Consider the following 22768-nt stretch of genomic DNA (forward strand, 5'->3'; position numbering starts at 1 on the left):
CGGCTGAGGGGTGCTGAGGAGACGTTAGGGGGCGGCTGAGGGGCGACTGAGGAGCCACAGAGAGGCTGCTGAGGAGCCGCAAAAGGGCGGCTGCGGAGCCGCAGAGGGGCGGCTGAGGAGAGGTTAGGGGGCGGCTGAGGAGCCGCAGAGGGGCGGCTGAGGAGAGGCTAGGGGGCGGCTGACGGGCGGCTGCGGAGCCGCAGAGGGGCGGCTGAGGGGCGGCTGCGGAGCCGCAGAGGGGCGGCTGAGGAGAGGTTAGGGGGCGGCTGAGGGGCGGCTGAGGAGCCGCAGAGGGGCGGCTGAGGAGAGGTTAGGGGGCGGCTGAGGAGCCGCAGAGGGGCGGCTGAGGAGAGGCTAGGGGGCGGCTGACGGGCGGCTGAGGAGCCGCATGGGAGCGGCTGCCGGGGCGCCGTGCGCGGGCGGTCTCCCCTCAGGTGCCGCGGCGGCGCACGGCGCCCCGGCGCTCGGCCGGTATACGCCACGCGCAGGGCGGCAGCAACTCCCGTCCTTTGTCCCCGAGCCTAAGCCAGGCGTCTTTGAGCTCTTGGGCCTTCGCCGCAGCCGATGGGAAGCGCCGTGACTGAGCATTGCAAGAGCTGGGACAAAGTGCGAGGCCTTTCCTGTCCTTGGTGTCGGATGGTCGGGGCAGAGAGGTGAAAATGGTCCACATGACTGAACCAAATGTAACATCATCCATGGCAATATCGTTCATTTTGCATCATTTTATAAAGCTATTGATCATCACCAGGAGGAGTACAGTGGTGGAGTTCTGCTTCTCTCAGCCAATACCTTCCAGCATATAAAAAATGCTCTCTCTCTACTGCAGTCAAAACAGCAATGTAACTTGAGTTATAGGACTTATTTTCTTCAGGAGAGAAAAACTCCAACAAAATCGTAGCAAAGCACCATAGCCTAAGCAGAGTTACATGTAAACTCCCTTTGCTCAGTAAGCCTGTTAAGTCTATCCATTGACAAACCTTCACATTACAAGTTCATTGTAAAAGCCTGTATTTCCCCCTTTCTCCAGCTTTCTAGCACTCATGGCTGTGATGAACTTGCTGCAATAAATGTTTCAAGCTTCTAATTATTTTTTACCATCTTTCATGACCTCTCTGCAGGCTGAAGAATGAGATTGCTATTTTAAATATACAGCCTCTGCACCCCTGCTATCAGCACTCTCCTATGATGAAACTGCTCCAGGGGTATTTTTTTCTTTCTTTTGACCTGATTTGCAGCCATGATGTCTGGTAACTTGTTTAAGTGCAAAAAAACCAAACACCTACTTCCTATTCTACCTTAAATCTTTTGTGTTTTACTTGACCTCCATCTCAGCACCAGAGAACTTCACTTTCTGGTAGTGCTATTTTATGTAACCAGTTCTATTAAACTGTGGCCCTTCTTGCATTATTTTTACTGCTGTCTTCTGCAAGAGAGCTGTATTTCTTTGCCTTCTATGGTGGTAGACTAGGAAAGGAAAATAATAGCTTTAATACTGGTGACAACATATGCTGTGTACCATACATTCTTGAACTCTTTCTATTGCAGATTTAAGGTACATGGTCCATCATTTCAAAATGGCAATATGCATTTGTGACCCTAAACAGTTCCCCAGTCAGAGAACTGCTCTTCAGTCTTGAGACTGAGATCAGCATGGTTTTAGCCTGTGAGAAGCTATCTGAAAAGGATGGAATGCATCAGCTGACAAGAATCCCCACTTCAGTTTCACAGAAAGGGTAGGTATGAGGGACTTCACTTCTGTCCTTGTCTTCTCAAAACAAGAAACTGCAATATTGGATTTTGCCTTCTGATATTATTCTACATGTCTAATCTGATGGGCCACTGAGAAACAAGCAATACCATCACTAATAAGGTTTTTATTTTTGGCACACTGTGTTTAGCAGCCAGTTATAATAATGGGTTACATGGCAGCAGCTCATAATCAGATAATTATGGGGAAAAAAGCCCTCAACATAACAACCTTCTGCTTTTCAAATAACAACCACAAGAACATTAACAGTATATGAGCTGTAAGTTATTCTTCAGCAACTTCTATGATTAAAATTTTCAAGCTCTGCTTAGATGAAACCATACAGATTTGTTTATACAGGGAGCTTATCAAACTCCTGCTTCAACAGATAGGACGGCATTAGTCCTTGCTCCTGCCACACAGTCCATTCAGATGTTACACACATTAGCACAGCACTATTGTACCTGTTTGCTTTACATTTAATCCTTTCTTATTCCTTCCAGTTTTAAATATAACCAACACAAAAGTAAGATTCTTTCCCCTTTTTTTCAGGCTCACTACAACTGCCAGAAGTTAAACCAAACCAACTAGTCCCCACTGGTTTTGTTTTATGTAGTACCCAATGCCAGCAGGTGCAGGGACAGTGGGCAGTAGATGTCATGAAGTCCCATGGTATATGCACACAGCTTACACAGCCACTCCAGTATCAGTATGCAGTATGCCTCACACAGCAGACACTTTCCTCCTTCTGTTACTGTCTAACACTTAGACATCATACCTAAAACTTCAGAGCATTTATAGCCATTGCCTGTCTGACCCTCAGAGAGGCCCTGAGGCAGATGCTATGGTCCCATTTTACAGACAGGGAAACTGAGGCAGGAGTATTAATGGCTTGTCCAACACTGCAAATAGAAGCCCATCTAAAAGTTCCCACTTCAATATTATGGCTGTAAATTGGTTGTATCTAAGGTACCAAAATCATGGCAACAACAAGCCATGCTTCAGAATACTACGCCTTCATTGTTATTATTTTCATCATTATTATTGTTACTATAATTATTTCTATACACTACAAATCAGATATGTTAGCAGCAGTTTTTTTGCTTTATACCAAGAAGTGAGAGACTCCAGATGAAACATGGGATTAAGAAATGATGGTAGGAAAGAATTCAAAACCCAACCAGTGATGAATTCTGTTTAATTCTAGAAAAGCCAAAAAGACACTCTTCAGACCAAAAAGTATTAATTAAAAGAAAAAAAAAAAAAAAGAAAAAAGAACAAGACATTTCAAAATGGTTTAAGCTGACATTATGTTGTTTTATTTCAATTTCACAAAAGAAATATTTTATAAAACTAAAATCAGTTAACCCAGCCACTGTCAACAGAGGGTGGTATAAGCAAAAGACACTAGGTCAGAACCTGCAGTGAAGAGCCATCTGTTCCTGTCACTGGAATGCTCCTGGACCACCAGAATACTTTACTGGGGAATGGAGAGAAGAGGGGTTGTACAGCACTTTGGAGAAGCACAATAGCTCCTCCTAGCTGGTGCTTTGTTGCTACCCAGGTCTCCTCTGTATCATAAGTGTAACAAGGATTTACTGATTTCGGAAAGGACAGATCCAGCATAGCAAAGGCAAGAAATTTTTCAATTCAATTTTATGCAAATTTCCTTTAAAAAGGTACTACTGTATTTTAAAATCAGACCATCAAACTGATTACTTAGCTAACTTATGTGGGATTTCCAGTCTCATTACCGAAAGGAAAATGAATACAAGGCTTAAGCAAGCCCTGTGCTAAATAAAATATATACAGGCCTTGGGCAGATACTTGTATGTTTGCCTGACCTTTGATTATGGGAGAGCAGGATGGGAGGATTTGTTCAGTTATTGTTAAGGAATTCTATTCCCCCCCTCCCCATTCCAAATTTTTCATTGGGTGGCAAGACTGGAGGTGAGAGGGGATAAGGTAAAGCAATAATCTTAATGCTTTACTGAGGTTCTGATAGAGCAGGCCACAGAACCTTGCACAAATATAAACAAATTACCTGCCTAGGGACAGCCTTGCCTGTTTTTATCATGCCCAAGTTATGGCTGTTCAATACAGCAGCATCTGTCAAACAATCCACCCTATATCCCCCAGGCCCCTCTCTCCCCTGAAGAGTACATGATGGCAAGAATCCTTCCTTCTACCTAATGCTTTCTGAAAAGGGCAGGGCAGTGGGAGAAAGAAAAAAACCCCAACAAAACCAACAAGAAATTAGATGATTTCAAAGATGGGCAACTTTCCCTTGTAGAATAAACCTTTCCCTCCAAAAAAGGATGTTTCTTTGCTCCTATAACCCACAATAAATTAAAACCAAGTAAGAAGTCTCTGGTTTGACACAATAAATACTTAGAATATAGCAAATTAAAAAATATAGTTACAAAACCCTCAATGGAATTCTCTTTCTGACCTAAACTGCAGACAGATTCTTCACAGATAAAAAGTATCTCCAAAATCAGCTGCAGCTCCTCTTCTCTCCCTGTTCACTAGGCTTGGTCAACAAGTGCTATCACATACCCTTTGGAATACTGTTAAGACAAAAACAACATAAAGCACAAGAAATCTACTCCTAAATTTGTTTTTTTTTTATACTGCCAAGGGTGTAGGAAGCAACATCTGTGGGGAACCCTCACTGCAGTGCACAGTGACAGAGTCACAGCACTGCAGTTAACATGGACAGGGAGACTAGGGGGAAAAACAGCCATAGGAAAGGAAGGAGATAGAACCCATAAATGTAGGAAAAGGAAAAGATAAGCAAGAAAGAAACAGAAAAAGACCAATTGAGTCCAGCTGGATTTCCCAGTTCTGGCAGCAGAGCAGATGAGATGTTGAACAGGAAGAGTTCCTTGGGGCCTGTCATAACTAGGAATGTTGTTGGCATTTTCTTCATCACTGATAGTGAGGAAGTAGAAGTTAACCCTCTCTGACACTGACACGTGGCTCTGCCAGTGAGCTGTGGATGATCCCAATAATTGATTCAACACCATCTCCCTCCAGCAAGGTGCGGTGATCTCCTTCAACAACGTGGACAGATACCTTCCCGTCACATACCTGCGTAAGTATGAAAAAGAAAAACTTTTCATTCACAATTTACAACCAGCTGGTCACCTAGCCACTTTGGGTTTGTTAGTCTTCCAAGTTACTCATAATTTAGACCACTGTCTCTATCAAACTCAGTTAAAAATGGCACCAGGTTTACTCTGACACGTTTTCACAGATCAGCTGTGGTGCACTGTTTGGAACCAGTGTTTTAAAGCACAATAGTCTGACAACCTGACAGGTGATCCACTCAAATATATAAGCTGGGCAGGAAGTTAACCAACCTAGTACCAAAAGAATAATTTACCTAAAATATCAAAGATTGAATGATAAAATAGCCACTTCCAAGCCCTTAAGTTAACAAAATAAACACCCCCCCTGCCCCCCCCCTTTCTCCCACCACCAGAAATCTTCCTTTAAGGTCATTATGTAACTTTAATAATGTATAAGTTAGCCTGGAATCAGTAATGACTAAGCTAGATATCTGAAAGGATAGGAGATGCCAGAAGCAGGAAGGGAATTCTGACAATCACTTCCTTTTCCCTGGTATTTGCACCAATTTAAACCTTGTATGTGAGCAGGGGCTGAAGTACAGTGACCTTATCTGGACTATGGGCCAAACCCCAACTTTTTTTAGACCACAAGAAACCCACTTCTAACTACTAGCTTCTAAGTGAAAAAAAGGTAACTGAGAAAAAGCTGCCTTTATTGTCATAAGACTGACACTTGCTCTTCAGAAGGCTGCCCTCATTCCGTGAATTAGCTTCAGGGTCTACAGTGAAAAGAGATTGCTCTCTTTTAACATCATTACTATCCAAAGTCATTCTAGAGAGCTGCAAGAATCAGCTATAGAAAACATTTCCTATATACAGGCAAGACTTTCTGGCCTTCACTACCCACAGAAAATGCCTGAAACCGATAAACTTATTTGCTTTTGGAGACTTCTAATTCTTGTTAGAGCACAGCAGCTGCAGAACAATGTCTTTAAGGTTGGTTTTGTCCTTTTTTTTCTCAGTAAGGGTGATTTCCCATGCTTTCCTTTGGCTTCCCCAAATACCAGAAGAAATTCAACAGTCATCAGTGGGGCTATGACTGACCTCTGAGAGTTTATAGTCTTTACCCAGACCTTCCTCGTATTCATTGCGAGACTTTGCCCGCATCAGTGTCACATTCCCATGATACTTGGAGTCTGGTATATACTTGTCAGCAGCCTTCAGCTTATGGTAAAATGAAGTAGCAGCAAAGCTGAGTGCTTCACGATTGATGTTTGTATGAATCTCAGTTATTAGGTCTACAGCAGCATTCACACGAGCCTGCAGATCTTTCAGGGGCAGAAGAACCTCCAGCAGCTGGAAATATTAAAATTTTTTTCAGATTAGTCTCAACAGTTGAGAATTCATCTCCATTAAACAAAAAAAAAATGCACCCTCTTGTGCAATATCAAGACACATGGATTTTGAAGATAAGAAACAGTACCTTATTGTGTTCAATGCCTGTAAATTGCTGAACAAAGACACACAGTGCTTCAGTCTCCAGTTCAGCCTCATTTCCTTGGGTCAGTTTGGCTCTGTAGCTCTGGAAGAGAGAAGAATACAATGTGAACACGAGAGGAACGTGCCTGATATTAAAAGTCAGATAAAAACAATTATAGAACCAAAGGTGTGAACTGGGAAAGGAAGGGGGAAATCCCTTCAAGACAGATTAGAAAGCAAATCCACAGGTGGCAATTGCTAAGAGCCTAGTATTCTCTAAAGTACAATGAAAATTAAAGGGAACCCTTAAGCAAGGTTTCCTCGCACCACTACAAGAGGATCTTGACTTGCACCAGGATCTTCCAGAAGACATACTAATATTATGATTTATCATAGCAAGAGCAACATTTGTGCTTGAACTCTTTCCATTTAATGAAGACCACCTCTCATGTGCTTCTACCCTTCAGCCATCTCTAAGCATCCACTGTCTACAGCTGTCTTCTAAAATCTTTGTGAAAGTCTGTCAGCTTTTCAGATTGCTGATCCAGAATAGTAAGCTTTGAGAAAAATGAGCCCTGATGAGAGAGGATGGTCCCCAGAAAGAAGATTCTCTTTGTGCCCTTACCTGGGTATATGCTGCCACAAAGGAATGAGACCCATCAAAAAGGAATAAACTGTTGAGTGCATGGGAAGCATTTTGTTGTGCTTGCAGCTGGGAACACATTTCAAAGGCTACACAGGCACCAAAAGAGTATCCAGCAATGCGGTAAGGTCCTTCAGGCTGTATCTGCTTCATGCAACCGATGTAATAGGCTGCCAGGCTTTGGATGCTGTCCAAAGGAGCGGCTGGAACATGGAAGCGAGTTAGAAAGACTCGTGAAAAGACACTGGCAGAGACAAATTATGTTTTCATGCACTCAGAAACAATCCTGTTGGAAACATCCAGGTTATTTTGCAGGTAAATTAATAAATTATTGTTAACAACTTGCATTTAGGACAAGTAATAGTAATATTGCTGCTTTCCAAGGACAGGTTGAACAGAATGCTTTGACTTTTGTATACGTAAACTCTTCAATTTCATCCATTTTTCCTCTTGATACTGGGGATGTTTGACATGACCCTCTGCAGACTAATAGGCCTGATACTTGTTCCTCCAAGTTTAATAGTCTAGAAACAAAGCCCTCTCTAAAAGCAACTACAGTTCAGAATGTTATGTTTGCAAATTCAAGATGCTGAAGAACTGAGATACCTTTTGTGCACTGGAGCCCATAGCAGGGCATGTGAAGTCTGGAGGCCAGAGTGTGGAAAACTGCAATGGATCCTTCAATGGGGTGAACAAGGAAAAGAGGGCGCTCCGTGCTCTGAACATCATTTAGACGAGTGATTGTTGGCGCTTCTGGGTTCACCAGTAAGTTGTTCAAATCTAGTTTTGGAGGTTCGCCTGGGCCTGCCTTCATCAGTGGGGACGACTTCAGCTCTTTGAAGGAAAGCACACCAGACAAACCCAATTAGCTTCAGGGTCAGTTTTGGTCATGTAGCCATACTCCTAAAGGACAACTTCAGGGCTAGGGCTGCCCTAGATTAGCTTGTTGCCTCACTACATCATCAGGTCATAGAAGCAGAAATCTTCCTACTGTCAGTTGCTCTGCAGCAACTGCATATGATTTTAGCTTCCTGTGAGTGTGACATTACATTGTTTATTCCCCAGACAAGTAAAAGGTCTCAAATTGCATCCCACACATAGCTACATAAGAGTACTCATGCATGCAGCTGCTAGCCAAGCAAGAAAGCAGCTTGCACACTTGCCTTGCTTGTACACCCTGCTCCCAGAAATGATGGGCCTGTCCTGATGGTCACAACACTTCTGTGACATGTCTGTCACTTAAAAGCTATTCAATTATAACCTTATTTCATGATCTGATGGAGGTTTATGTCACTAGAGATGAAAGCAAGAGATTGGAGGCTTAATTGTTTGGATTCAGTTCAATTATTTGGTAGCAACCTTAATTCAGACACTTTACCCTCTGCTGTCTTGGACTTCGAAGAAAGTTCACGCAGTTTGTTGATTGTAAGGAGACGAATTTCTCTCATGGTCATAACGATGTCATAGTCTCTCTCCAGTGTCTGGCGCACCTCCACACCCATCAAGGAATCCAAGCCCAAGTCAGCCAAGGAACTCTCAGCATTCAGACTACTCACATCACGGACCCCTGAGAACAAAAGAGCATACTAGCATAAGGCCAACTTCTTTTCAGCTCTTGGCCTCTCTAGCAGCCTTCTCCACTCTCTTCTATCTCTCAATAAACTTCAGCTGTAGAGCTGCAGTTTACCTTTCAGGATCATCTAGTACTTTCATCAACCACCTCTTCTACAACCCCCACCCTGTAATATGGGATCTAGTATTTAGAGTACATATTAATGTGCACAGATTTATGACAGGGGATACCTCACTCCCAACTAAATAGCTGTGAATATTTTCACATCAGCTCTAGACCAAGTACAGATCAGTCAGTCAGCTAGACAGATTCCACACACTGGAGGCTCTAATTGAAAACTGCAGTCCTAGACCTAATACTCAGCTACACCGAGATTGAATTTATCAGTGTCAGTGATCGTTGGCTGCAACACTTGATGTCTACAACACTGGAGGAGGAGGTGATACATTTAGGCTTCATTTCTCTTTTCACCTTCATTTTTCCCACTGTTCAATCTCTCACCCCTTCCTTACCTGTAGAAGGCCTCTCATAATAACACCTGCATCTTCAGCTCTTTGTCCCTTCCTCCACCTTGTGCAGCCCCATGTTGTCACCCTTCCCACTATTAGGCTTCATTACTAGCTCCTCTCTTTGTTGCTTTCATACTCTCCTCTTCCAAAGTAACCCTGTAGCTGGTGTGGTTTCCCAGACCCTTTCCTATTGCTTCTAAAAGCCACATCTGCCCTGAGAGATCAGATTTGCTGTGAGTTGCACACAACTCCTTAAGTAACACTCAGGAGACTGTCTTTCATTTATCAGTACCTTTTTTGGTAGAAAACAAAGGGTCACTAGGACAGTTCTGTCTGCAATAGAGACAACTGAAGAGGGACATAATAGACAGAGTTGACAGCAATTATTCAGTACAAACACAAAAATAAGAGACACGATGGTAAAAGAAAGCAGATTCAAGACAGAAGGACATGGCACTTGTAATGCATAGTTAAGCTATGGTTACTAGATGTTCACATCGGATGACAGAGTGGGTAAGTAAATAAAACACCAGTTAAGCAATAAGTAGAGAAAAGCTATTTTTTGTGGCATGGGGACATATCAAGGTGAATGTTTGAAAGCTGGAACAGTACTCAGGAAGTTAGTTATGTATTTGCTGTCTTACGTGCTGTCCCAGAATTTTGCTCTTGGGGGCTGTTCCTGTTGATTCTCCATTTGGAGAAAGGTACCAGCTCACTCTAAATAAAACCCAAGACTCTGGAGTATATATGCGTATCTATGTAAACACATTAACGGAGGAAAACACATAAAAGAAACAGTCCTTATTTGAGAGAAGGAGCAGTGTAAAGGGAAAAAAAAAAGCCAACAGTCTCACAACAGCAACATTGCCACACCACAGGAGATCAGGAAGAGATGCTGAGCAGAGGACCTACAGCAGCACCACTGCTTTCCAAAAGTAATGAGAGAGTAGGCACCGTCCAGTAGTACTTGAGTGACAGCACTTACCCAGGATGTGAGCAACAGCTTCTACAAGATCCCGCTGACTACCTCCTTCAGCTTTCGCTGAGACCTTCTCTGCTAGGACAAAACTGGACATGACAGGATGAGGTTGATTCAGGAAAACATCGAGCACCTCCAGGCATGAGCTCATTTGTTGGGGAATTGTTCCCCCCACCACAATGTCTTTGTTTCCCATTGTCTTCATCAAGATACCCACATCACCAATGGCTCCCCACTGGATTGCCAGGCCTGGAGAAGAAATTAGAAAAACACACTAAGCAGCTAACTAAAGCAGATGGCAGGAACAGGAGTGAGTTAATAAAAAAGGAACTTAATAATGAGCTATGCTAAGGCCTGCATCTCCTTTGTACTGTTAAATGGTGAGTATTCATTCACACGTGAATGACTCAGAGTAACATCAAGGAGCAGGAAACAGCCTTCAACAGACTTTGTAACTCCAGATAAGTGTACAGGTTTCTGGTGAGCTGGTCCTCATCTGGATGTTTGGCAAGATAGTTTATACTGTGCAATGAGTCAAGTCATCTTACCTGGGAGTCCATCATGATGCCGCTGCTCACAGATACGCTCCATGGTAGAATTGGCAAAGCCGTAATTACTTTGCCCAGCATTTCCTCTTCCACAGCTTACAGAGGAGAATACAACGAAATAGTCCAGGTCTGGACACTTCTTACGAGTCACCCTTGGAACAGAGCAGGAGAAACCCCATCAGAAAAACCTGCTTAGTGTATTATTGTCAAAGGCTAGTGCAAGACTAAAACAACTAAGCTTGATCAGTTCCTTGACTTTAAAAACAGTTCTTATTTGTCCCTTCTACAGACACTTACCAATCCAAATGAAGGGTGCCTGAATACTTTGGCTTGTTGACCTCCCAGAATAATTCTGGGGTCTGATTTTCAATCATGCCGTCTCTAAGGACCTATGGGGGGGGGGTGGGAAGAGGGATTAAAAAAGAAAGTAGTTTCAGTATCTCGAGTTTCTCTGTTTAAATATGCCACATGGCTTGAGATATGAGAGGATATCACTACACAATATATTTTTGTAACTTCACAGTACAGACATATCCGGAATATCCCAAAATATGACAACATGCCTTTTGCCAAGTCTGCTTTTTTCAGTATTTTTTCCTGTATTGACACTGCAGAAATTCTGGCAAGCTCTACATGGGATTTTTCTTGTCCACAGGAGGCTAGGACAACATTTGTCTCATCACAGAACTGAACTCGCTGGCCAAATACTGTTGCTTCTCAGGTCAAGGGAACAGACCCATAAGCCTTTAGTCACCAGGTAGGACCAAAGCATAGTGTCCTTTGAAACACAGAGAATTTAACTAAAATTGTATGAAGCCTGACTGCCTTTAGTAAAAAAGTCACATGAATGGATGTTGCTTCTTACAAGTCCTGAGCATTTTTGTCACTTACCACAGCCAAATTAAAGATGCCTCCAACTGGTCCAAGCTTCAAAGCCTCTTCTATTAATTGCTGTGCTCCTTCTAGTGTTCCAATATCACTGGTAGATACCAGCACTTTGATTCCCAGTGCCTTCCACTCTTGAACACGCTTAGCCTGGTAACCTAGAAGAAATAAAGGTGGACAGTGCCTTGGATGAAGAATCCCAACTGTAAGTCTCTGGTTAAGCTGCTCCTTTATGCTTCTCTGACTAGATAGGGACTGAATAGCTAAATAATTCCTGATTCATCTATGAGATAAAAATTGCACAAAATTTCAACAGCAGCTAGAAAGCATTTGAATTTCAGAAATTCTACCATAGATAAAGTGGAGAACAGCACTGGGACAACCTAAGGGCTGGGGTGGTGGTGGGGGGAAGGAAGGAAAAAAACCAACCAACTGTGAAGAGAAATTAACAAAAATTTGGGTACTGAGACAGTGAAAATTGGTTAGATTAGAGCAAAGCAACAGATTATACTAGCACAACCAGAACTTGAAAAGTTGTATTTGAGCTATGGCTTTGTACACAAAAGTGGTGTGATTGTGAACTTGCCAAAAGAAAGAAGAAACCTGTAGAGACAGAAGGGATTTGAGTTATGAGTGAATTTGTATGAGGAAATACTGAAGACTATCACTGATAAATCTCAATGCTGCCACTGTAATCAAACTAATGCCTTAAATCTAAGTAAAAATGTTTATGGATGCTATCAGATAGTAAGGTTCATCTTTACAGATGAGCAATCTAAGGAGCAAGAGTGAGCATCCACACATGAGGAACGAAGTATCTTAACAAGGAGTTTTTAGGCCCTTCTTTGTGGCATGTGATCTAACATGCTACAGCCAGTGGACAAGGTAGCCAGACTTTGCAGAGGGCATAAAGATAAAAGAAAGGCTACAGAAAAAACCCTCTATAAGAGAGAAAATGGGTTGATAGAAATAGGAAGCATAAAAGGGGGAAAGTAGTAATTGGAAAAAAGGTCAAGTGAAAAGATTGTTCCTCCTTTACAATAAAGGAGACAACAGCTTGAAGTGAGATAATACAGGAAAGAAAAGAGATCAAGACATTATTAGTCACCAACAGGACCCTTAAAATGGAGAGAAACTACAAACTAAGGTCTGTTGAAAGGCAGTCATATTCCCCGCTCCCTTACAATTTTTGCTTACCAGTTCGTATGCCAGAACGAGACGTCAGTATAATTTTCTGTGCTCCTCTCTCAACTAGCCACTGTGCCAACTCCAGCCCAAATCCTCCCAGGCCCCCTGTGATGATGTAGGACTTCGTAGGTGGACAGGAGGTTCGGGAGATTGCAGAGATTTTAACTGGTTCAGACTTTCTTAAAGGATACTCCTTTTCCTCTTCTTGGACCTTCCCCCCCACAAAAAAAACAACCAAGAACACACAAACACACACAAAAAAAAGGTAGTTACAATTAGATAATCAGATACATAATGCATTTCTTATCTTTTCATGCTATGCTCCTCCAGTCAATAGGAATGAACCTTGTAGAATCAGTGCCAGACTTGACAGTTACAATTGTGACAGTGTCAGCAGTAAAAACTGACCCTGTGCTGCCCTACTCATAGACCTTCAACTCAAAACGGATCAAAATATCCAATACCAGAGGATGGCCAGAGGTATCAGAGAATCAAAATCATTATTGCATTACCTTGATGATAACTTTGCCAATATGTTTTCCTTGTGCCATGAATCTGAAGGCAGCTTCTACCTCTTCTTTGTTGAAGACTGAACTCCTCAGGGGCTGTACTACACCATCTCTTATGCCTTTCTTCAACAGCTCTGATACTACGTCCCACTCTTGGTTTCCCTCATCAAATATTGAATCTAGTAGGATCCCATGAAATGCCACATTCTTGAGGAAGAGAGACATTCCTAAAAAAAGCAACTTGGTTATGACCTGATGCTGCTGACATCTCAAAATGGAGCCTACCCTCTGCTTCAGAAGCATTTCTGGGCAGGTTACAGGAGTAAAGCAGTCAGATGCTTGAATTCTACATTTTCCGAACTCATTCTTGCATATATTCTCCAATACATAATATTATGTTGTTTTCGTACAAGCAGACCAGTTTCACAGAAATGCAACTCCAAAAAATTGTGTGTTGAGAGGACAAGCTATATCATGGTCAGTCTGATATTAAAAAGAACTTTTTTTTGTCTAGTGACAGCTGAGTTAGAGTCACAGGGGAGCTATAACCCTCCATACATCATGTCTACCTCCACAGGAGACTCCTCCTCATAGCAAGGTTTTCCAGTATGATAGGATTTTTGAAATTTAATTAGAATAAGGACGCAGGCTGTCAACGCTATATGCAATCATTCTACAACAGGAGAACATTGCTGTAATTTTTCACTGACACATCACCTTACAAAATTCAAAAAATTTTTCCCAAATAAGAGAAACCAGGGTTATCTTGCCCTGTGCCTTCAAGACTGGTGGATGCTGTTGACTGCCTTGAGGGACAAGAGGCCTTGCAGAGGGGTCTGGATAGACTGGAACACCAAGCAATCATAAGTGATACAAAATTTAACAAATGTCAGTTGTCCACCTGAGCCCTAGTAACACCAGACATAAGTATAAATTTTGGGGAGGCTGGAGGGCTGTCCTGCAGAAAAGGGCACATAGGGGTGCTAGGCCGGAGCTAAAACCTAATGAGAGGTGCTTCCCAATGCCCCATCTTACCAAGCTGACTGTTGTTAGATAGATCAAATTTGCCTATTTCCAAGAAGCGCCCATGTCGAGCAAGACAACGCAAACTGGCTTGCAGCTTCTCTTCTGCCAAGGAATTTAACACGAGGTTGACACCTGCAATGAAAGGAGAAGCACCTACTTAACTCTGCTGAGAGCCTAACCCTGTCTTCTAGTGACTCATATTGTCTTTAGAATGCACAACTGATAATGTGGGGTAGCTGACAAAAAAAGGAAAAGTATTTATTGAACTTCACCTTTTCCGTTGGTAACTCGAAGTATATGTTGTTCAAAGGCAGTATCTCTGGAGCTGGAAAAGCTATTAGCATCTAGCTGTGGAAATCTTGCTTGGAGATACTTACGTTTCTCAGCGGAACCTGGAAGTAGAAGACAGGTTGAAAGATGTCACTAATTTCATTTTTATGATGAAACAGCCCATTTTCCACTGCACATCTTTCCCCCAAGGACTGTAAATCTGAGAAGCCATCTCCAAGCTTTCAGTCTCTCAAGATGTCAGACTCTGGAACAAAGACTGTCTGGCTGCTACTGCTCATTTATGAGATAGAGCAAGGACCAGAAACAGATGAGAGCCTTTCAATGGACAGGCATTGGATTCATATTACTAAATGTAAAATGAGGAAGCCATGATCTTCTTCCAGGCTTTTGATTATATAATGTAGAGAGACAAATAAATTTGACTGTGCTGTAGAATTTTCAAGCACAGAGTCAGTAGCTGTATTTACTATGTAACCAGTTCTCAGCCTGGAAACTAGATCAAAGCTACAGCAGATCACACTGGGAGGGGAATAAGTATATACCTAAATAGGTATATATACTTCTATACGTGTACACACACATGCTTCCTCTATTAGATATAATCTCTGTCCCCCCATGACTTTGGGCCCTCAGTACTCACCTACAGTAGTAAAGACACGGCAGCCCATGCTCAGGGCAATGGCAATGGCTGCTTGGCCCACACCTCCTGAGCCAGAGTGAATCAGGACACTCTCACCCTTCTTCATACCACCTCGAACCACCAAAGCATAATAAGCAGTGGCATAAACCACAGGCACTGAAGCTGCTTCTTCTAGAGTCCTAAAGAGCAAAGTGGAAGAGGTATCTTTAGCCTTGGGAAAGGCTACTAGATTCTCCTGATGAAATTTGCCTTTCTGCAACAGAAAGGTTCCACTGCTGAGATAGATAAGAAAGTGTCAATCATACAGCAGACTACCACAGCTGCCAAACATAGACAGGTTTCATTATTCTGCAAAAATATTTCAGTAACTAACCAGAAACATAACAAACACTGATATCCCAGTGTATACTGAAACACGTGAAGCTAAGAGCCCAAAAAAAGATGAGAACCTTGTGTAAGCCACTGTACAAAAACTAGTGCTGCTGAACTCCTGCAGTGAATCTAATGCAAAATCCTACAGTTACTTGGGACACTATAGCCCTGTTAACATTTGTCAGAGGGGAATCTAGCCATTGTGCGGCACTCAGGTTTGATCAGAGCTGTCATCAGCCTCAGGCAGGAAGGCAAATCTTAACCAGAAAACAGAAGCTGACCTACCAGTTTTCAGGCACCTCCCATAGAAACCTTTTTTCACAGTCTACCACTGTGGCCAGCCCCTTTGCTGGCAGCAATCCCATCACTCTTCTTCCAGCCATGTCCCGTCCTGAGAACTCCATGCCCAGCATGCACTGCTGCAAAGCCCAGTTACCTGAAAGAACATTAACACCTTTTACAAAAAAAGAAAATTATCTTCTAAAATTCCTGTTCTACAGCAGCAGTCCCTGAAAGTCTAAACCTCTGAGATTTGTCTCTTCTGTACACAGTTCATAAATTGTCATAGTTAATGGCTCACTGCAAGAGTAGTGGAAAAGGACTTGGTCTCATTAAATCATGAGCACTTATCCTTGATGATATTGCATTAGTTTCCAGTTTTCATCTGAGAAATTTCATGAAAACACCTTGTTTCAGAAGCAATTCTGTCCCTCAGAAAAAGAATGATACATAAACTAGAAAGATGATCACTGCAAAATATGAATTTTTGATAATTCATGTTTTAGGCAGACACTTATGTCAGTCATAGAATCATAGAATGGTTTGTGTTGGAAGAGACCTTAAAGATCATCTACTTCCAACCTTCTGCCATGCACAGAGGCAACTTCCATTATGCCAAGTGGTTCAGTCATGAAGGGGAACCCAGCCCTACTCAAACCACTAAATTTTAACATGCTCCATCCCCTCTCTTTTAAATACATATTTTAAAACCATTTCATACACATTACATTAATTCTTAACTCACTATGAAGCTAGTACTACCTCCATTTTGTAAACAGGCAATTACTTCATTGTGCATTTTTCCTCCCTGAAATTCAAGCATGTCCATCAGTACGGCAAAAAGAAACATCGACATTCTCACCTTGGTATTTACCATGCCCATCTCTGGAACCTCTATCAACATATTTTATCTCACACTTGGTATCTGTGCAATGTGGCAAGCAACATTTCTCAGAGCATAGCTTGTTAATTGGAAAAAATGGAACTGTAACTGGAAGTAGAACTTGGGAACTTTTTAGTGTACAGCCCTGCAGCAGAGCTGTACTTCCTTCTCAAAACCATGCTTTCTGGCATACAATCTAGTCAGTGCATAACTAACAATCAAGAGATTAATTCTAGAACAACAATACATATCCTTTTAGTGTAACTTTAACTCACCAGGGATAGCATCTGGAGAAAGCTTCCCCGTGGCCAGCATAATGTCCCGGAAGTTGAGAGATGCGTAATAGACTTTGCAGAGTAAAACACTGGGATCAGTTGTGTGGAAGTGTCGAAGTGGGGAAACAATCCAGCGAAGAGATGAGAGATCTCCACGAGTTAGCACATTTACATAGGCATATTCTGTCAGCTCCTGAGGTTGTGCTGCAGAAGAAGGAACAGTAAGAACTTACACATATTAACAAAGGTACGTGCTTTCCAAAACGAGTAAATTCCTTGTGCAATTTCTACCTCCTCCTCCATTTGCTATTCAGAGAGCCCTTTCTTGCTTTGCAATACTACTGATGCCCTAAATAGCCTATCCCTCCTCCTGGCACCACAGTGTTCTACTGTTCACTTTGAGCTGAAGCAGAAGAATTCAAAATTGTTCATTAAAAATAATAATAAAAGGTAACCGTAGGAATACTAGCTACTCATTTTCTATTCAAAGCTCATTCAGATTCAAGGATCACCTTGCAAGTGATCCTCAGCTCTCAAAGACTGTACCTTGCTGCAATGTAAGATGCCTGAAGGAGCCCCACTTTCCATCACGATACACATTCATCACCAGGTCCTTCTGAACAATCTTCTGCATCTCCAGAGAAGAAAGACTTGTGGGTGGGACAGCAGATGAAGGGTTCAAGTTGGAAATGAACACACACCTGAAGACAAGAGTTGTCATTTTGTTTGTTTTGCTATAGGTCTGAGAAGAAGCTAACACAAATATCTCATCTCCCAAATGTGACTCAAAGGCATGCTTGCATACCTGATTCGGTGGCCTTCTGCTTCAAGGCGAAGGCAGTTCACCATTCCCAAAATTCCTGAGTTCGCACAACTGGTGGCAGTCAACCACACAGGCTTCTCTGATGGGTCAGCCAAGATCTCCTACAGGACAAACCCCAAACTGTTTTACTAGGAACTACAAAGAAAATAGCCCTCATATTCTTGGCAGAGATTAGTATCTTCTATTTTACTAAACTGAACACACACACACATTCTTCTTTCAACACTACTAAATATCTCATTTAGAAAGTATAATGATTTGGAAATTCAGATACCTAGGACACAAGAATTCTCACCTTTAAGGATTCAACCCACTTGTAGTTCATCTCATCTACTGGCAGAAAAACAGGTGTTTTGACAGGAGCTTGCCGACGGCACAGGAAAATAACTGAGCCAAAGAATGACTTCTTCATGGCAACAAGATTCAATGAAGCTTTGCTGAATAAGTCCTCCCACTGTGCCTGTCAAATCAGGCAAGGCAACAAAATTAACAGCAAAATCAAAAGTCAGTTTTTCTTGCTTTTTCTTGAAAACTTGCTCTGTATTGTCGCAGTACAAATACAGGTTTGATTAACGTAACAGTGTTTTATCCACATCTAGACTACTCCTTCTTCCCTAAAGGATCTTCCAAAAGTGGGAGTACACATACCTCAAAGTCCAAGTTAGGGAACCAGTCTTAGCACACTAGCCGGTGTGCAAAAAACCTGAGCCGTGACCATACCACCAAATTCCACAGTGTATTTGAACGTGTCTATGACCCTATGTCACATAAACCCTGTTTGCACAGAGATGGGGAGAAGCACCCATATGTCTAAGTTACACTGAAATGGCATTTCAGGAAAACAAAAGAATGTAAATGCATGTATGGCATATCCAGAAACACTTAAGGATTACTATCTGAATGAAATAAAGATGACTGCAGTCTCTCAGAAAAGCATCCATTTGCTTTTCCTATGCCAAGCACAAACCAGCAGAAGGTTTTTACAGTCTGATCCCTTATATCAAGGTCCAAGGACAGTGTCTGTTTCTAGAAAACTTTGAGAACTATCTAAGTCCTGCACACTCTTGCCTGGCTTGTATAATTTCCTTCAAGAAGGAGCATTCAATGGACAGGTATCTTCTCCCAGGGATTTGCTAATACCAGGCTACTGATATTAATGACAAATTTATGGTTTTTGTTATTGGTGCCAGTAGCATCTCAGTGCCTTCTCTTTATCCTCCTGTTCACCGGGAAAGATTCAGAGCAAAGAACTTAACCTTTCTTCTCAAATCCCCTTGAAAAAATGTATGCAGGAAGGGCTAGAATCCGTGTAATTGCAAAATTCAAAATCCAACAACCCCACCCCAGAATTATAAACAAAACCCAAACTCTTGGAAGTGCTATTCTCTTCTTATTCTAAAAGAAGAGAGCTGAGACGCTGCATCCCTCAAATCAGGAAAAATAGGTAAGTTCAGTAGAGGTGCATTTTTCCATTACTGCTTGGTCTAACAGATGTCAAGAGAAGATGATGCCCCAGTTTCCACCCTTACCCTTGCCTTTCACTCTCTTCCTCTTGCACCAGCTTTGGCATTAGTTTATCTGTATGATATACTGGTTTGAAGATATAATGCTGACAATCTTCTGTCCCTCCTCCAGCTTCTCAGGGCTTATTATACAGTATCTCATTATGGGATCAGATAACATAAGGAAGAGGAAAGGAAGAAAAGAAAAATACAACAGAAAAGCCTTCCTTCTGGGAGGACCTTAACGTTAGAAGAAATTAACTGGCTTGTAAAATCGCCCTCTAAGTAGTAGTATCAAAAGTAAGAGAGATATTCTGATACCGAAGCATTTCAGGATCCTACAGTGATAGAGCCGTACCCAACCCAGCAACGTGATTTTAACAATAAAGGAATTGTCCTGGCCAGTGTTTTCATACAGATCAGACAGATGTACAAAAGACAATTAATAATTTTCAGAGCATTAAGAAAGGCTTTCCTGATTGAACCTACAGTTTACTCTATTAACCTAATATGTAGTAATTTGCAAGTCTTCTCTTCTTAAGAAGTGTTCATTAGATATTTCTGCAGAAGTCCTCAATGGAAAGGCATGCAAGCAATGCCTACTATACATTTACCATCAGGGCATCTGCAAGCAGCAGACTCAGACTATCCATGGTGAAAGTATCTGTCCTTCCAAGAGGCTTACCTCACTTAGGAAGCTGTGTTTCTGCTGCAGATCTGGGCTTGTAAGGAAACTGACAATTTCTCCAAGGGTTTCTCCCTTAAGAAGAGTATGTAGCAAAACAAACCCTCCTTCTTTCACAGCAGCTGCCAAATTAGAGAGTACTTCACTGGTATTCACTAAAACACTTGTTGAACAGTTGTATACCACCAGGTCAGCATTGGTCAGATTTCCAGATGGAGGGCTAGATGGATCCCACCGGCTAGAGACAACACCAGCATCTTGTAGCTCTGTTTCAACAGCTGAAAGGTTTTCCAGGATGCAGTCCGTGGCAATGTAGTCCACGTGCAACAGGGGCTGAGCATTCAGAATACTTTTCACACGAGAGAACAGTTGTCCACTTCCTGCATTAGCCTGTGAGAAAAAGAAGGGGAAGGAAAAGCAGAAACCAAATCAAAACATAAGTGATATCCAGAATTATAACCAGAACAACAGCAGTATGTAATCAGATTACTGCAAGGCCTAGAAACACTAGCTACAGTCCCATCCCAGGCTTCCAACTAACCTCTATTATCTTCATCCTATGACTGATCATGTTCTCCAATGCCACATCCAGGCAAGTCCTCAACTCTGCAGAATCCAGCAATCCACTGAGAAGAGGGTCATTTTGGAAGTGCATTTTCTCTCGAATCACAACTTGTTGCAGCTCCGAATGGAGGTTTCCATTCAGTTCCAGATGGCAGATCTCAGCGAGGATATGCTGAAGGCCCTTTTGTGTGGACGAGGACCCCGTAGCAGCCACTGCATTTTCTAGTCCAGGGATGACTAATTTGACCCCATGCACTGCCACCTTAGACTGTAACTTCTGGATCAGACCTATGGAATAGAAGGAGGAAATGAAAGAAGGAGTCAAGATTTTCCAAGAATTCTTTTCCTCTTTGCCTCCATTTGCTACACCAGCTGATCAGCACCACATATTACAGCATCCTATATCATTAGCCCACCCACAGATACAGTGCAGCCTCTTACATTCACATAATTATGTATTATGCAGTAGTTGCCCCAAATAAGTAGGCTTTGTAGCCAAACAAACTAAACCCCCACAATTACCTGTGGTAAGACTGACTAAAGAGGGCAACTAACGGAAAACTTCTGATTGATTTAGGGAGCTGTGGAGGAAAATTTTAAGTTTCTGAAGATACAAAAATAATAAAATGCCCTTTTGCTTTATAAGCTGATGGAAATAGTTAATCCTGACTGAGGATCAGGAACTGGATTACAAAAAATAAAATATTCTCACCACAGCCTAGAAAAAATATGCTCTGGGGACAGTATTTGGATGCTGCAGGGGAAAACTAAGGAGAAAAAAAAGGGAAATCTTTAAAATCTATTGCCAAATCTAAGGATGAGCATGAAGACCCTCCACCAACACAGAATGAAAAAAATTATTCTCTCAAGATGAAGCAAAATTCATCACTAGAGTAAAAATTTTTTTTAAAAAGTAACATTTTTCTCTTTGATGAAAAGGCACTTAAGGTAATTAGTTTAGTGGATGTCTCCCCATCAAAAAACAATGTATTTAGCTACCAGTTTCACAACAGACTGAACTGCTCCTATTCTATTCTTGTGGCAAACGATTCCTTTGATGTGTGCCTCATTACAACATTTTCCCTGTTTGGATATGTGCCCACAATCAAATTGCCTATTGTAGCAGTTCACAGGGAAAAACAAACCAAGGTTAAAAGCTCACTTAATTGAGCTCTCCTGTCAGTGTCTAAAGCAACTAGGCTGGATTTCTCCTTAGAGATGATTTGTGTCTCTCTGCTTGCAGAAGGGGTTGTGCCATCCAACACCACATCTGACTGTTATAGAAGGAAAGATGTCCCACTTCATGGCTTATTACTCTTTCCCACATTCTAGAGAGCTCAGGCAGAACTAGCTTTTAGCTTCCAGCAATCATACAGAGAACCCTTGCTGAAGTCTTCTACAGAGACCAACATTTAATATCTTGGATGTTCTGAAAGAGTATTCAGCTTCTCTCGGGCTAGAAGATTCTTCTAGTATGACAAGAAAGCAATCCCACTCTACCTTTGCACTGCTCCAGATAGGCATGAAGATAGGCACTCGAAGACAAACAGCTACTCTCAGTGTAGGGCACAAAGCAGAATTTTTCCAGGGTGGGAGGTATCTGTTCCTGCTGTCGCCGTGGTGCCACAGAAGCATGAAGACCATTGATCTGAACACCTCCTGCTTTAAGGCTATCAAGACAGCGGTCCACAACAACTTCAAAAGCTGAAAGTCAGGAAAGAAATGTAAGTTGGAAAACAAAAAATATATTTTGTTCAGGGTGATTTGATGAACAGTGCTATGTGTGGCTCTTTCATAGAGAGGTTACAGAGTTGCAGAAGAGCTTGGAGACTAAGAGGACCCCCCCATCGAAGTTCATCCTACTACTTCAGAATTCACACATTCACCCAGTAGTCAAAGCAACCAGCAGAAGTTCAAGCATGAGAGACATTACCTTCTATATTATCCTGGTATTGGCACACCTGCTCACGATGCAGCACTGGATCAATACAGACTGAGCGAATCCTCGTGGGTAAGCGCAGACTGCGGCCAGTCTCAGGTAAGATCAGCATATGCAGCAGAGTGTCAAGGAAGGTCACCCAGTTCCCATTCCACAGAACTTTTCCTGCACTTGCTGCAGAAGAGGAAGAGAAAGCCTCACTATTTCATCATTCATCAGATGCTAAAATGTCACTGCTTATTAAATGCCAAGTTTGGCGTATGTACCCAGCTTCCCCTGTAAAATCCACCACACAGTTCTACATTGGAGAGAACAGCTTTCTCAATGCTCTTGGTTGTTCTCTCCTATCACACAA

The 22768-nt window shown here is 42.1% G+C and overlaps 1 protein-coding gene across 1 annotated transcript in view; it reads right to left on the reverse strand.

Annotated features, from left to right (window-relative positions):
* Window positions 1–3043: 3043 nt before the first annotated feature.
* Window positions 3044–22768, reverse strand: part of FASN (fatty acid synthase) — a 41493-nt gene continuing 21768 nt past the window's right edge. Inside the window, exons 20-43 of the mRNA XM_054645174.2 lie at window positions 22408–22587; window positions 21975–22178; window positions 20452–20762; window positions 19911–20300; window positions 18019–18183; window positions 17706–17824; window positions 17447–17601; window positions 16901–17104; window positions 15749–15899; window positions 15092–15270; window positions 14433–14552; window positions 14170–14292; window positions 13138–13361; window positions 12635–12836; window positions 11444–11595; window positions 10850–10941; window positions 10553–10704; window positions 10011–10253; window positions 8322–8510; window positions 7550–7777; window positions 6926–7146; window positions 6305–6403; window positions 5926–6177; window positions 3044–4840 (exon numbers count right to left, since the gene is read on the reverse strand). Coding sequence (XP_054501149.2) covers window positions 4703–4840; window positions 5926–6177; window positions 6305–6403; window positions 6926–7146; window positions 7550–7777; window positions 8322–8510; window positions 10011–10253; window positions 10553–10704; window positions 10850–10941; window positions 11444–11595; window positions 12635–12836; window positions 13138–13361; window positions 14170–14292; window positions 14433–14552; window positions 15092–15270; window positions 15749–15899; window positions 16901–17104; window positions 17447–17601; window positions 17706–17824; window positions 18019–18183; window positions 19911–20300; window positions 20452–20762; window positions 21975–22178; window positions 22408–22587 — 4493 coding nt within the window. The 3' untranslated portion in view covers window positions 3044–4702. The remainder of the gene's footprint in view (window positions 4841–5925; window positions 6178–6304; window positions 6404–6925; window positions 7147–7549; window positions 7778–8321; window positions 8511–10010; window positions 10254–10552; window positions 10705–10849; window positions 10942–11443; window positions 11596–12634; window positions 12837–13137; window positions 13362–14169; window positions 14293–14432; window positions 14553–15091; window positions 15271–15748; window positions 15900–16900; window positions 17105–17446; window positions 17602–17705; window positions 17825–18018; window positions 18184–19910; window positions 20301–20451; window positions 20763–21974; window positions 22179–22407; window positions 22588–22768) is intronic.

The sequence above is a fragment of the Agelaius phoeniceus genome, chromosome 19 (assembly GCF_051311805.1).
Source record: "Agelaius phoeniceus isolate bAgePho1 chromosome 19, bAgePho1.hap1, whole genome shotgun sequence".
NCBI classification, from domain to species: domain Eukaryota; kingdom Metazoa; phylum Chordata; class Aves; order Passeriformes; family Icteridae; genus Agelaius; species Agelaius phoeniceus.